Source organism: Mauremys mutica, chromosome 1, assembly GCF_020497125.1.
Source record: "Mauremys mutica isolate MM-2020 ecotype Southern chromosome 1, ASM2049712v1, whole genome shotgun sequence".
Classification (NCBI taxonomy): domain Eukaryota; kingdom Metazoa; phylum Chordata; order Testudines; family Geoemydidae; genus Mauremys; species Mauremys mutica.
Window position 1 is genome coordinate 287,422,345 of NC_059072.1, and position 15,143 is coordinate 287,437,487.

Genomic DNA, 15,143 nt, shown 5'->3' on the forward strand with positions numbered 1-15,143 from the left:
ATAACCATTAATAGCTTAATAACATTAATTAGAAAATAGTCAATCCTAACCTGAAAGGTTAATGGTGACTATTCAGTTAGAATTATGAAATTATATTTTACTTGTGTCAAGGCAAGGACTACTGAAAAAAATCACCTGATGGAAATGTTTGTGTCAGATTCCCCACCTCTCTCTAGGCTGGGATTCTGTCTTGGCTAGCTGCCACATTGTAAATTAAGGAAAGAATTCCCTAAATAATTATAAACAGCCCCAAGAGATCCCGCAAAATAGCTAATCTGGGTCTGTGAGCATGCTAACAAAGCAATTTCTTAGAGAGTAATATACTTACCCAGTGGGACAGATAATGAATCTGGATTGTGGTAAACTTTATAAAAGCACAGGTTAAGAGGATACTTTGCAAGCATGTTCCTCTTTGAATTTTCTTGTCTCCATAAAGATCCTTTGGCTGAAATCATGTTTCATTCTATTACGGAGATACCTGCAATTCATTTTTCACTTCACCTTATTCATCAGAGGATGTTCTTCAGTAAACTTCTCACAAATGTTACCTAAAGCAGAGAGTGTTATTTGCAGCTTATTCATTCTCAACTTCTTTTGTGCCCCATATATAATATTTAGTCTCTGACAGGTTAGAAAGCCCTGGAGCTACAGCTGCATACATATCAGTCCTAATGCTTCTTTCTTTAGTATAGGTAATGCATAAAATGTTTCCAACTTTAAAAAGGAAATGTTAGGTCTCTAGGAAAACACATTGCTTTATAAAACATTTTCTTCTGTTGCTTTTCTGTTGCCCAGGAGCATTTTCAGTCACACTCCTACAGAGGGAGCCTTTACCTTGTTGGAATCTCAACTGCAAAAGAGAGAATCAGTGGTTATTGCAGAAATAACTGAGTCTTAAAGACAGAATATCTGACTTCTCACAAATATGAGAACTACATCTGTGTAGTTATTTTAAGTATGCACATCTCATATCCTATAGATAATGGAATATAATAATAAGGCTGCTACATTCATTATTGTTACACTCTGTTCGTTATTTTATTTATTATGTCTCCAGCTAGATGGTGATGAGCCAGAGCTTTCTAGATTTGTTTCAGAGGCAAATGATCACAAAGAGAAAACACAAGTTCTGAATCATTTTCTTGCAGTTATCATGTTATTTGTTCTTGAGATTTGCACTCCGATGTTAGTCACAGGGAAACAAGCAATAGAAAGAAAGTTAAACTTTTCCCAAATATACGTTTGTAGCAGAGCTATGATAAGAAATTGCTATGTGAAAATAGTTGGAGTAGAAGAAAGTCAATTTGGACTGTTTTTGGAAGAGTAGAAAACTGGGCCAAATCTTGTCCTACTCACGATAACCATCAAACAACTGCAGGATCAAGCCAAAAAGTAAGTTTCCTTAGGATATTTGTTAGGGATGCTATTATTTATCAAGTGTCAAATATATAATTTACAATCGCTGTTACTTTTAACTAAAACCCCTAGCTATTTTTCTTTTCAACATTATTTTCAACTTGATCAGTCCCATTCTCTCCTTTCAGGTCATTTCACTAACCTGCTAAGGCTGATGCAAATTTCACTGATTTGTGAAGGGCTCTGATTAAAAATGTCAAAGAATTGTTTGGCGTAAGTTTTTTCTTAATTTTATATTTGTCTGTCTATAAAATATGTTTGAAGCTAACTATGTCTACAGTGAAAAATGCAACCCAACCCATTATGCTTATGCAAACTTCCCAGAGGGTCTATAGTTTGTCAGTTGTTCATATTAACTTTACATAATTTACATAATACTTTTCTTTAGTGAGCTCCTAGTTATAGAAATTGGAAACAGTCTTATAAATTCAGCAGCAGTCAAACCTGTTGCAAGAATTGCATGGAGTTGATATTGATTGCTTGTTTGTGAACAATCCATTATAAGGTACAATGAATGTGTTCTCTTTTCATTAACTCTTCTATACTAAATACATTTGGGTTTACCTATGTTGGGGCTTTCAAAATTCAGTGGAGAGTGCAAGAAAACCTGGCGCTCTAGTCTACATTAATTCAGAATTGGCTTGTATTTGAGATTAATATTTGTATATCATTGGAAAATACTTTAGGAGAATATTTCAATGAGCACCACATATGCTGTAATACTACCATTTTTTCTTTTCAGAGGTTGAATTCCTCAGTAAGGCAAAACTCCTATTGAAATTACTTCATTGCTTGAAGTGAGTGGGAATTTTCCCTATGTAAGGAGTGCAGGATCAGGGGCTAGATTCACAAAGGGAATTAGGACCCTAACTGCCTCTTTAGGTGCCTAAAGCTAACATTTAGGTACTACTCACTTTCACAAAACACATCCTCTGCTGCTGCCCAACCCTTTAGGTGCCTGAGTTTCCACCATTAAAGTCTCTGAGGCACCTAAATCCTGACTCCACTCAACAGCTTTGCACTTAACTCACCCCTAAGCCCCAATAGGATTCACCAAAGAGGCATTCCCTCACTTCTCTTGCCTTCGGGGCCCGATCTATTAGGGGTACTCTGTGCATGCCTAAACCCCCACAAAAGAAGCTGCTGAAGGAGAAAGTATTGCCTCTATAACTTTTCGCCCAGGGTTTGAACACTTTCCCAGGATGTGGGATACCCAAGTTCAAATCCCAGTGTAGTACAGGGATTTCAGTGTGGGTTTCCCACCTCCCCAGAGAGTGCTTTGTAGGTCTCTCTGTCTTTCCTATTGAAGCTGTTCCGCAGTGCATAACTACTTAAATATTCAATGGAAAAGGAGGAGTGGAACCTGGGTCTTCCACCTTCCTCTGGGCTATAAAGTCATTCATTCCCTGGCCCAATTAATAGTTAATTATTTAAGTTTCCCTTGTGAGTCCACCCGAGGTGACTTAGAGTATGTCTACACAGCATGGGCATGACTGGCCTGGGTCATATGACTCGGGTTCAGGCTGGGGGCTATAAAATTGCAATGTAGATGTTTGGGCTTGGGCTGAGGCCTAAGCTCTGAGACCCCTGTGCAGAGGGAGGGTCTCAGAGCCCCAGCCTCTAGCCTGAGCCAGAATATCTACACTGCAATTTTTAGCCCCACAGCCCAAACCCCACAAGCCCAAAGCAGCTGATCTGGACTCTGAGACTCAGTGCCATGGGGTTTTTATTGTAATGTAGACATAGCCTTGGCTGCTTTTGAAAATTTTACCTGATGATTTGGAGTCAATATTTGGGAATTCTAGCCCTGGCTCTACTGCAAACTTTGTGTGCTAACCTTCAGCTCAGATTTTTAAAAGTGCATGCGTATGTTTGTGTACCTCCCAGCTGAGACTGCAAAATGCCTGATGCACACATGCAACTGGACTTGGACACAGATGTAAATCCCCAAAATATGGGGTTTTATAGGTACAACTTGGGTGCACACTTCTAAAAAATCTGAGTCTTAGACACTATGTACCCCAGTTTTCCACATCTATAAAATAGAGATAATATTTACCTATCTCATAACAGTATTGTTTATGAGTTCCTGAGATGGATGGTAGTAATTAATTCTTTCCAGTTAGTTACCAGGCTGGATGCACTAAGACAACATAACTGGTGGTGGCTTATTTTTCTCACTCTCAAGTTTCTGTTTTAGGTTTTTTTTTAAACCAAAAATTCTTTACTTTTTTGGGGGGGGATGGGGAGAGGGAGAAGGGAGCAGGAGTTTTACAAATTTCAGATTTGCCAGTAAATATTTAAAATAAATATTTTGTAATGGATAATTTTATCAGCGAATCTGATCTCATAGTTCAAGCACCTATGCATGTATTAGGGGTACTGCCACACTCCATGGCTTGAAGTTTTCCATTATGTTACAGGGTTTACAGATTGGTTCATTGGCTCTTAGCACCCTCGCTACACAAATTGTTCCAGCACTTCTGCATACACGGTTGCAATTTTCTCAAATTTCTTCCTTATTCAAAATTATTCACTGAAATTTTCTTACAAATTGCATTTACTCTTTAGCTTACTTTTCAGAACCTGAGATTCAAGTTTATTTCTCTGTTGTGACTGCCCTTTCTGCTCTCTGATGTAGGTCCCCATTGATGGATCTACTCCCATGCTTAAAGTTAAGCATACTTTTGAAGAACGGAGGCCTTAATGAGCCACCTTTTATCCAGTGGCTGGTATGAAAACATTCAGAATTTGCTTTCAGTGAAGACTCAAACACTGTGCTAGTAAAACTCAATTGCATGTAAATTCACAGAAAGTGAGCACTACAAGTGCATGAACATTGGCAATGTTGATTTTCTAACAAAATTCAGATAAATATTTGTACCTTAAAACTTTTGGCACTGTTCAGCCAGATCTATAATCCTCAGTGCATATGTTATTGTGGTCATGCTACACCTGATCTGTCATAAAGATGGCTTAACCAGTTTGGGCAAAATAACTGAGCCAAACAGCTACCCTAACTGAACATACACTTAAAAAAAACCCAACCTCTTCATTTGGACCTTCTGATGATTATTTAAATTTTATGTTATTCTGTGGCTTCTACTGTTTGTTAACTTATGGGCTTATTATTACTGTATAGATCTGTGTCAGCAATAAAGGAGAAAGTTAACACATAACTGTCAAAAGAGAGAGAAAAGGAGTACACATTGACTCAGTCCTGTTTCATATGGCCCAGGGGGTGATTTTTTGTTTTGTTAGTTTTTTGGACACTGTGTTCTACATGATCTTGAATATACCTAGATTTTCTTCTTTGCCAAAGAAAGCCCCAGTGCCCCAGGAAGTCTTCAGGATATGAACCTGTTAATGCAGGCCTTTATAGATAGGGTTAGGGGACAACAGAAAGAGTTAATCCATCACTGCCTTTGGCTGTGTTCTAGAATATGTGATACTGCTTTGAAGTTGCAGCCATTCATCTCTTGCAGCTCTGAGGATACAGACATGTACAGTCAGTGGAAGAACAGGGCTGTAAGTGGGGAGAATGCAGTGTGCAGGAAAATGATGTTGCAGAGGTATCAGACTGCTGCTGCTACGATGGCCAAGTGCTACAGCCATTTGGGACCATACTGAAGACTGGTCCTGAGGTTAGCCTCCCTGACATTTTTTCTAATTGGTCAAGAAATCTGCTTGTCTCTTGCTCTGGAAAGTAGTCAACACAGACCTCAACAAGTCTTTGTAACTGTAGAGTATCCTTTAGGGAAGTGGAGAACAAATGCTGTGCATGAAGTCAGGTGCCTATTAGAGGGGGTAGTTCTTGGATTACTTTCTTAAACACTGTATCAGCATGGAAGTAAGAGCTCAGAAGAAAAGAAGGGACCTGTTAGGGATGCCATGGGGAGCTTCATAAGGTCTGGAAGTTCAGGTGAACATCCAAAATCTCAGATATTCATCCTTTTTAGTTTTCTAGTCAACAGGCTCCACACCTGAATGCCACATTTATGCCTTCCACAACTGAGAGATTGACAAGTTATTGACTGTAGGAGTTATTGACTGTTAGTACATCCTCTTCTCACACCTCTCCCCTCAAAAAAGCTACAGGGTTTAGGGAGATGAGAAAGGGAAGAGGAAACAATTTTTCATTTTTTATTGGTATACGAATTTTAAAAAACCACCTTGTAATACAGTAACTGTTACTGATGTGCTTAAGTCAAAACTTCTTGTATTATTCTAATTCTCCAGTCCTGAAATACTCCTCTTGAGTTATGCCCTATTAGTAACAATGAACCACTTGTAGATACATCATAATGAATAGCTAAAATCTTATTAAAATTATTCTCCCTTTCTCTGCCTCATTCTGAAGCACTCAGATACCATGGGGATGGGAGTCGTATCAGTATCCAGATAGATGGGTGGGTTGCAGTTTCTTAAACTGACACAGATCTGTCCTTTGCAAGTTAATTTTAAAGCACAAGTAAGTCACAGGAGTGCAAATAAAGATTTGATTTTTTTTTACATTTACACTCTTATAACATTTTAAAACAAAAACCATATGAATGTAAAGCTAAACACTTTTTGTATGAAATTTCATCCCCAGCCCTGTTTTACAGTCTTGTTTCAATCAAAATAGGGAGTTACAGTGGAAAGACCAGTTGCCCTTCTTCCAAGGACGCTAGTGGGCGCTGCAATTTTTTTGAACTTTCTCTAAAAACAGTGTTCAGCATTGCATCAAACACTTAATTTGACAATACACCTTCATCTGTGGGAGTTTTCTTCCCCCTGAATTAAAAAAAACCGATATATATTTTCATCAGTCTAACCTTTGCATAGCTGCCTTCTTTTGTTTTCTAACGTTATTGGAACTGACCTGACATGGGTCACTAGTTAAGCAGGCAATCTTAAACACCTCTCGTACAAATGTCTGGTTCCTTTCCAAGTGCAATTGCTCATCAAGCAAAACACCATTTTACAACTCGAGGCTCAGAATAGCAAAGACACTGCTTTCCATTCGCCTTTATCCCCAGAAAGTGTACATTCAAAAATCGACTGGAGACACAAGCTGGAGAACCTGACACGCTGCTCATTCAAAGAGTTCTTTCGGGTTTCTTTCTGCGTAGTTTACAACATAACGTTGTTTTGTCTCGTTTTTGACTTTTCACCCGCTCCTCTAGAAATTCTCCCACTTTTACTTTTAACAGAGGCAGGATCTCTCCACCAGTCGCAGGCTCTTTTCCTTTCCCATGCTCCACAAATCAAGGGGAATATGCAAAAATATTAGAGCATGTAACCCGAGCCTTTTTATCAACTTTTCGGGACCTCGTTACTATGCTTTGTTATCTAAATATAGTAGGCGGAAATCGTACTTCCATGCAAATGAAGTTCGCCTACGATCTGCTTAGGGTGCTGGGAGAATGCAACATTTTCCCCAAACTAGATTGTCCTCTCCAGTAGCGTTCTCTATGTAAAGGAGTGCATTGTCTTTTGACAGCTGATTCTTATCGTGCCAATGAGGTATTGTGTTTCAGCTTGTGCACTGTAAAAGGCTGCAACTTTCTTTGAAGTTAAAGGGTGTCATTTTGTTTCCACGTATGAATAACTCTGCAAGGAATTATAGTGACCCAAAGTCGACCCGTTTACTTTGACATCCACCCAACCTGTTTCCCCATCACTGATGTTGCAAAGGAAGGTCCCTTTCATAACAATGTGCAACGGGGGAAAACAAAACAAAACACACACTTTCCAACACATCCGAGTTGCGTCGTAATTACATTTTATTTTCGCCCACCCAGGCATGCTCAATGTTGAGCAAAATACATTTTTAAGTAATGTGTTTGTATTCTTATCTGTAGGAGTTGGAAATTAACAGCGCCGCTAGTTTGCGTTTACTGTTAAGCCTGGAGAGCGAGAGATTGCTTTGCAAACATTACAGTTATTATGTCTGCTGTTGGTACTCTTTGTATAAATTATTGATCAGCCATCTTATTTTTCTTTCTGCTTAATGGATATTATAGCATAGCCGTTTACAACGCTATAGTTAAGGTTGTGTCAGCACTTCCATTATAATCACCCCCTCTTTCAGGGGTTTATAACTTGCTGTAAAAATCCGCTTTGGGCTGAAACTTCTCAGACAAAGGACTCAGACTAGAAAGGGTTTTAATTTTTAAACAATTAAATTGTTTGGCTGATTCTGAGTTATGGTAGTGTAAATAATGAGTGAAAACAATGCTTTTTCATTCACATAGATTGTTTGAAATGGGAAGAGCTGAATTTTGCAGGCTGTTAGCTCATAAAGCCCTCTGAGTGTTTTTTTATTAAGGGAAACAATGTGTGTAGGTGGTTGTGAGAATAGCAGCCCCTCTGCACTGGCAGTTACCTTTTTTACCTTTATACAAACATAGGGCCCGCTCCTGCATTCTTTCTCATTCAGAGCTACTGCTGATTTCACTGGGAGCAGAATCGGGCCCGTGATGTACAGTGTGAACATGCATGATTGTGGTGTTTGCATCATAGACCAGCAGGGTTTCGAAGAAGCTCTTTCAGAAATATTCTCAGACGAAGGATTCATGTGTTATAAAATCTCCTGAACATGTTACTGAGCGAATAAGGAATTTTTAAAAATCAAAAGTTACCTTTAAAAGTGTTCAAAACGTGAAACAAACTGAAAAAAAAGACCATTTCAATATCAGGCCGACACTAGTCTTTCTTCACTCGGTGTCATTATTTTCCAAGCAGTCTGGGCTGGGAGTTAAGGGTGGACTGAACAAATTTTTTAAGGGGGAAAGGAGAAGGAATGGTATTTCAGATTACATCACCAATGTAACATTATTTAATAGCAGGGATTTTGTATTTAATTATTGGGTGAGCAACTTTTACTACCTGTTGGTAGTTGAATTAACAAGTTGCACTGGATGTAATAATAGCAAAGTGTAACTTAAAGCACACGTAGTGCTTATTGCCTGTGCCAGTGATAATGTAATTCATACAGGAAAGTTGGTTAGAATTTCCTTCTTTGTTACTGCAGCTTCATCTATTGTCTGTCCATTGTAATATAAACGTAGGAACCCAATCACCCAACAGTACCCAATCACCTGCTTCATTCATTCTGAAGCAGTATGGGAAAGGACCCTGACCCATTTCAATTTGGCACTATGAACTGCAACGGGACCTTCAGATTTGAGTGAACATAAAGATAATTTTAGTCACTGAGTTTGAAACCCGTCCAATGAATTAATTTAAAATGGCGAGTTTTATATCATTTGTAAATAAGCAGGATGCTTAATGAGCGCTTGGTAGCTCCAATTTGCATACATGGGGGGGAGGAGCGGCGAGGGACAGTTCCCACTCGTTGGTTATTACTTTTTTTTTTTTTTAGTGCAACCATGTCCTTGGTTAGAGCATCGGTTAGGAGCGGTAAAGATAACCCTCTCATTTCTCCTGAGGATAAAGGGAAAGAACTGAAGTTATCCACTTGAGACTAAATCCTGCTTGTTTTACTCCCAGGATTGGTATCGCAGGATTCAGTGGGATTACTCGCGTGAGCAAACCTGGCGAGAGAAGGCCCTTAAGGTCTTCAGTGAAACTGACTGGTGAGGCAGGGTGTGTATGCAAACTATAAAGCATGGGATAATCCCATTTCCAGTTAGATGCTATGGATTTGCAGATAGCTGAGAGATGTGTATTAAAACAAAGCCCAGACCACAATTTTCTCCCAAGTTCCTAATGTTATCAAAACTTTTATAGTTATTTTTTAAATACCGTCCGAAGTTTTTACATTTTAATTTGTTCATCGCATTTTTTGTTAAACACTTAGCACACGTGAATATTAATATTGATAAACAGATGTTAAAACTACTGTCATGTATTCTAGGTTTCTGATATATTGTGGACTGTTCAGGAGTGTATGCTATTGTTAAAGCTGTTTGCGCCGGGCGTGCTAATGCACTGTTTGATTGAGTGAATTAGCAGTCATAACAATCTGGCAGTCTGGCCATAGAAGTGTGCTCAAATTGATTTGTGTTATGGCTGGACTGGAAAATCCAGTGTTAGTTGTTTTTTGCCCTGGGGCATTGTTTGTACCAAACTCCACTTTTCATTTAATTTTCCAATAGATTTCGAAAGACTGAAAGGTTTGCGATCAACATTTGGTGCACTTGCATTATTATTATTAGTAGTAGTAGTAGTAAAATATCCTATAAGTAATTTCAGATTCCCCAAAACCTTGCTTTCAATTAAAGTAAACATAATTAGCGTGACGTCGTGCTTAGAATGGTAAATCTCTCTTTGTATCTATTAAGCATGTTATCATCTTGTCCCGTCACTGAAAAGAATCCAATATGTATTTATATTGGGCAACGTCTGGGCTAATTTGACTACAATGCAACAATTTCAGCACCGCAGTATCTAGTTTCCTGTTGTTACGAGATGTTACATCAATCTCAAATGTATTAATCGTGTTTTCAATAAATATTTAAATGTTTAGTAAATATCTTGGGGGGGGGAGGGGAAGGATCCCAGTATATCATCTTAGATTGTTATAACTTTCTATTTTCCTGTTAGAATCCAGGGAGGGTACAGTATAAGAGTCCCCTTCTATCCTTTCCCTCAATCTCTCCGCAAAATTACAGGTAGTTCCACAAAAAGAGAGTCTTTGTAGGGAGAGCCTAAATATTTAGAACACAACAAAATTTACCTTCCTTTTTTCAATATTTGTATCTTCCTTAGAGTCTTCTGCTTTGCAGTCGTTTGCCAGAATTATAATACAGTATGAATAAACCTAAAAAAAATGCTATTGATCACATAGAAAGCTTTGTGAAATCATTTAGTCAGTTTCCCCACTTGAAAAATCGGTGAACAAAATAGGTCAATAGCTAAGGATAAGATGAGATATAATAGAGCAGTATATTTTTCAGGAGGGAAAGTCAGAATAAATACAGATAGAATCCATGTTCATGAATTTAACATTGTGATATATATCCAGCCATATGCCCCCTCTCTCCCCCCCCCCGTTCCGAAGTTAGTAATTTTTCTATCTGACTGAATTCATTTACAGTAACAACTGGTGGGGAGGGGGTACCAGGCGGTCAGGTATTCAAAGTACTTAAGATGCAACAGCTACAATACATTTCTTAATTGCATTTTACACGTTACAGCTGCCCGCAAAACTGGATTTAATAAAATAGTGAACTCAGGAGCAGGTGCTGATTTTTTTTAAAGCCATAAATTATTATAACTATCTATTCATCTTATTGTTTCAATGCACATTCTCATTTATCGAAATGGTCAAAGGAAAAAAGAGAGTACCTGCCCTGAACAGTTATGTGAGCACAAGAGAAGCCCTGCTTCAAACAATATTCCAGGAATGAAATTAAAGACTTCTTAATTAGTGCAGCAATTAAGCTTTCTTGGTCGCATTTTAATCAGCACAGGCCCTATCAAAGGACAAACAGAACGATTTGCAGGTCTTTGAATTTTAAGCAGTCTTATTGATTTCAGCACCATAAGTCTTCACTTGACACAGGGAGAATTCTCGAATCAGTTATAGTACTTTGAGTTTTACGGATATGCATTCTAGGGTGTGGGAAAGGAGAATTAAAGTCTAACAATATCATTTCTTGAAAGGATCGACTTGCAATTAAAATGCAATTTGGAAAAAAAAGTGTAAAAGAGGAAACGAGCAATATCATTATTTGTTGGTGTGCGTCTGTGTTAAAATAAATCCAGTAGTTTGCTTTAATCGTTTGAAACACTTACCAAGCAAGAAGCTTTGAAGATTCTTGAACCCTTTCCTAAATGTGTTGGTTTCTAATCCAATCGTTTCATTAAACCATCACCGTTAACCAAAACCTGTTGTAGTAAGCACTTACAAACCAGATTTTTCAACTGTTTAGAAACACAATGGTTGTCCGTGAAAGTACCCAATTAGAAGAAAAGCAGGAGCCCATCATGCTGTAGAGTAGGTAAAGAGCAAGTGTTATGACAGGGATATTTTTGGTGATGGGGGGGGGGGATTAATTCAGAGTTCATTCAGAAGTTGAAGTGAAATGGTGACATCACACGTGCTCGGCTCTGTATTAACTTTCTCGGGTGCATGTTTTATGACTATAGAATGTGTATGAGATAGTGAAAACAGGGAAATTAATAGAGCGAGTACGGGCAGTGGGTTTTCAACAACTTTGATACGTTACCTGAAAATAAAATAATGCAATACGGTTACATTTTTCAAGGCCTTTTAAGTATTTCTAACATCAGACCCCCGCCACTATAAGTAAGTTGCATACGCATTCCTATTTTAAGATTGGTTTGCGTTTCTTGGGCTTTGTAACTGGCAAAATTACTCCATATCACCATTGGTGCATGATAGTCAAGCCTCTATTTTTCTTCTTCTTCTTCTCTTTTTTAAAAAGCTGTTCGAGTATTAGGAAAAATAAAAGTTCACTTGCTGAAGAAACCTTTTGGTATTCATAACTAAAATATACTGGAATTTAAAGAGCAACCTCACAGGTAGTGAGCAAGTAGGTCATAACAGAATGCTTATAGCTTTTGGCAATCTGGAAAAAAAAGTGAATTTCCTCCATATTATAGAATTAAGATTAAGGTTCTTATCACACATCTAGATGTGTAATCCGATGATTCATGTCTCGTACAAATAATACACACTTTTAAAAAAAGCAGGCTAAGGACAGGTAGATGTCACAATCTACTGAGTACATAATTTACATTGTTTAAAAAGCCTAAATACGTATGTGCACATTATTGCAGCAGCTCGTACACTTGTATGAAAGAATTATTTCTTTGTCTCTTCAAAAAACACAAAACCCACAAAATAAATAGAAGACAAAAGCCAAAGTAACCCCCTAAATCAGAACCAAAAAGGAAATTCGGAGTTCAAGCTAAAATGTTTAACCCTTGTGGTTACCAGGTACTACAACATGTATGCGGCCTGACCCACAATTCAAATATATATATATGCATATCCTATAAAATAAGTTATTGCACATGTGTGGGCAAGTGCAACAGCTAATTTTACACCATATCTGGTGATGGGGCAGAGTATCAAAGATCAAACTTGGATGTGTGGCTTGCAGTCACCTGTTGTTCACAGACCGCTGCAATACCTAGACACAACAGGGTGGGAGTAAGCACTCCGTTTCAGCTCTCTAATATCTTGGCTAGTGTATTTAAAGTTACTTCAGCCTTATTAGAACAAATGTTACAATTACTTCTTTTCACGCATTTCAGTTGAGACATCATTTTACGTGGCTATTAAAAACACAATCAATCAAACGTGAGTATACTATAAAACACAACCATCAATGCCTTTCTTGTGGAAAAGCTTTACACTTATGATCAAAAAGTTCATGGGAGCCTATAGATGAAAATAGGCACGTGTTCATTCCTTTTAAAACTACTTGGGTAATTCTTTAGCACGACAGATGTTATTTCTAAATTGTAGGAAAAGTAAGTGGCCGGTGTTCTTTGAGCCATAAACGTTTTATTTCCTGGAAATACTGTTGCGTTTGCTTTTCTTTCTTCTGTAGCGTCTCACTCTCCATACCATTACAAATCCTTCACACAACAAGGAGCCCTAGGGATCATTATTATGCTCTTTCTGGAATCTTATTAACTTCCATCCCTGTCATTCGGCGTGTTTGTTGTATTGAGAAAAATAATCCGGGTTTGAGTGTTTCTGTTTTTTCAAATAAATGTGCTACTCGTAAAATAAATAGCCCCTCGTAAGGCGTGGGGCCGAGTAAATCCCCGCCCCTCTCTCCCAGTCCCCGTTTCTGTGTGATGAGAAAGAGGCAGCGAATGCCTGTCGGAAAAACTTGGGTACGTTCTTGGTTCTCTGTCCAGTGTGTGGACAAGCTTGGAAGTGTTTGGAAAATTACATCTCGTCTCTGTTGAGATGAAACATGAACCCTATAATCTAACGGTTCCTGGAGGAGAGGAGGAGGAAGAGGGATCTCACTCTCTCTCCGTTTCTTTGCTCCGGGTTCCTGGTTGGATAATTTGGGTTAATACTAGTGAGTGAGGCTTTTGCTGCTTCAAAGGGTATTTCAAGTTGCCGGAGCTCCTCCCCTCTGCACCGTGTGACAACAACAACTCGCCCGGAGAGCTAGAGAGCGAGCGAGCAGCGAGCAGCAGCAGCCAGCACTTTTCAGCTCATTTTCTCTCTGTCATTCCCCTCTCAATCTTTGATCCATGTACTTGCCAGAGAGAACCGAAGTCCTTCAAACCTCCCCCTTTTCACCTTCATCTTTAACTTGGTGCTAGAGCAAGGACCACAAAACAAACCACCTCCCCCCCTTCCCCTAAACCCCAACGCTACCGCCCGCAGCGGACTTCTCCTCATTCCCCACTTGCGGGACACTTTGTGCGTTTCTCTCTCTCACTCTTCCCCCTTCTCGGCGACAGCTGTTTTGGGATCTCCCCCCATCCTCCCCCGACCCCCTTTTTGTCCGTGCGGCAACTTTTTTCTCCCCCCCTTCGTATATGTGACCATGGCCGTACCGGCTGCTTTGATCCCTCCGACCCAGCTGGTCCCCCCTCCACCTCCGATCTCAACTTCTGCCGCCTGCACCACCACTACCACCACCTCGTCGGCCACCTCGTCTCCGTCTCCTTCCATCGCTCCCCCGCCAGCCTCTTCGGGGACGAACCTATTCCGGCCGGAGCCCATCGCAGCAGCGGCGGCGGCGGCGGCGGCCACAGTCACCTCCACCACCAGCAGCGGAGGAGGCGGCAGCAGCAGCAGCAGCAGCAACGGAGGAGGCGGCGGCGGCAACAATTGCAGCCCCAGCCTGGGCACCAGCAGCAGCAGCAGCAGCGCAGGCGGCGGCGGCACCTCCACCCCCAGCGCTAGCACCGCTAACAGCAGCAGCCTGCCGGGCAAGCCGGTGTACTCGACCCCGTCCCCAGTGGAGAACACCCCCCAGAATAATGAGTGCAAGATGGTGGATCTGAGGGGGGCCAAGGTGGCCTCTTTCACCGTGGAGGGCTGCGAGCTCATCTGCCTGCCCCAGGCTTTCGACCTCTTCCTGAAGCACTTGGTCGGGGGCTTGCACACCGTCTACACCAAGCTGAAGCGGCTGGAGATCACGCCCGTGGTGTGCAACGTGGAGCAGGTCCGGATCCTGAGGGGGCTGGGGGCCATCCAGCCCGGCGTGAACCGCTGCAAACTCATCTCCAGGAAGGATTTCGAGACCCTCTACAACGACTGCACCAACGCAAGGTAAAGACCCCCCACCCTACACACACACACGGCCTCTAACCCCCCCTCCCCCCGCCTCTGTCCCACCCTCACACATGCAGCCCTGACACACCGCCCGGGCAATCCCTGCGCCTCTGCCTGGTGGTGCCGCTGGGCCAGCCCCAAAGCAACCTGTCCTCTTCCCCGCCGCGGCCGCACGAACTGACCCCCTCCAGGCTCCCTCCAGCCCCGAGCGCACGGGGAACGGGGGCCAGAAAGGTGCGGGGGAGGGGGGAGGGGAGAGACTGTGCTTTCCTCAGCCCCTGTACAGTGCCAGCCTCCCCCGCCCCCAGCGCTGTGCGCCTCTCGCCCCCCAGGCTGACCGGGCACGAGCAAGGCGCTGGCTGGGGAGGGGCGCAGGAATGGGGCGAGGCGGTGCAAGGGGAGCGCTGATGTGAAACCCGGGGCTCGCTCAGCGTGATTGCGCTGCCCCCCACCTCCCCTCCCCGGGCTGATTTGTATAAACCTCCCCCGGGCGCCC

General features: G+C 41.2%; 1 protein-coding gene across 4 annotated transcripts in view; it reads left to right on the plus strand.

The window, feature by feature from the left end:
- The first annotated feature begins 13,359 nt into the window (after positions 1-13,359).
- DACH1 (dachshund family transcription factor 1) overlaps positions 13,360-15,143 on the plus strand; it is a 438,354-nt gene continuing 436,570 nt past the window's right edge. For 2 of the 4 annotated variants that reach the window (XM_045011711.1, XM_045011700.1), the window contains exon 1: positions 13,360-14,644. In XM_045011711.1, coding sequence (XP_044867646.1) covers positions 13,914-14,644 — 731 coding nt within the window. In that variant the 5' untranslated portion in view covers positions 13,360-13,913. The remainder of the gene's footprint in view (positions 14,645-15,143) is intronic. The other 2 variants (XM_045011719.1, XM_045011707.1) reach the window with 1 other exon arrangement.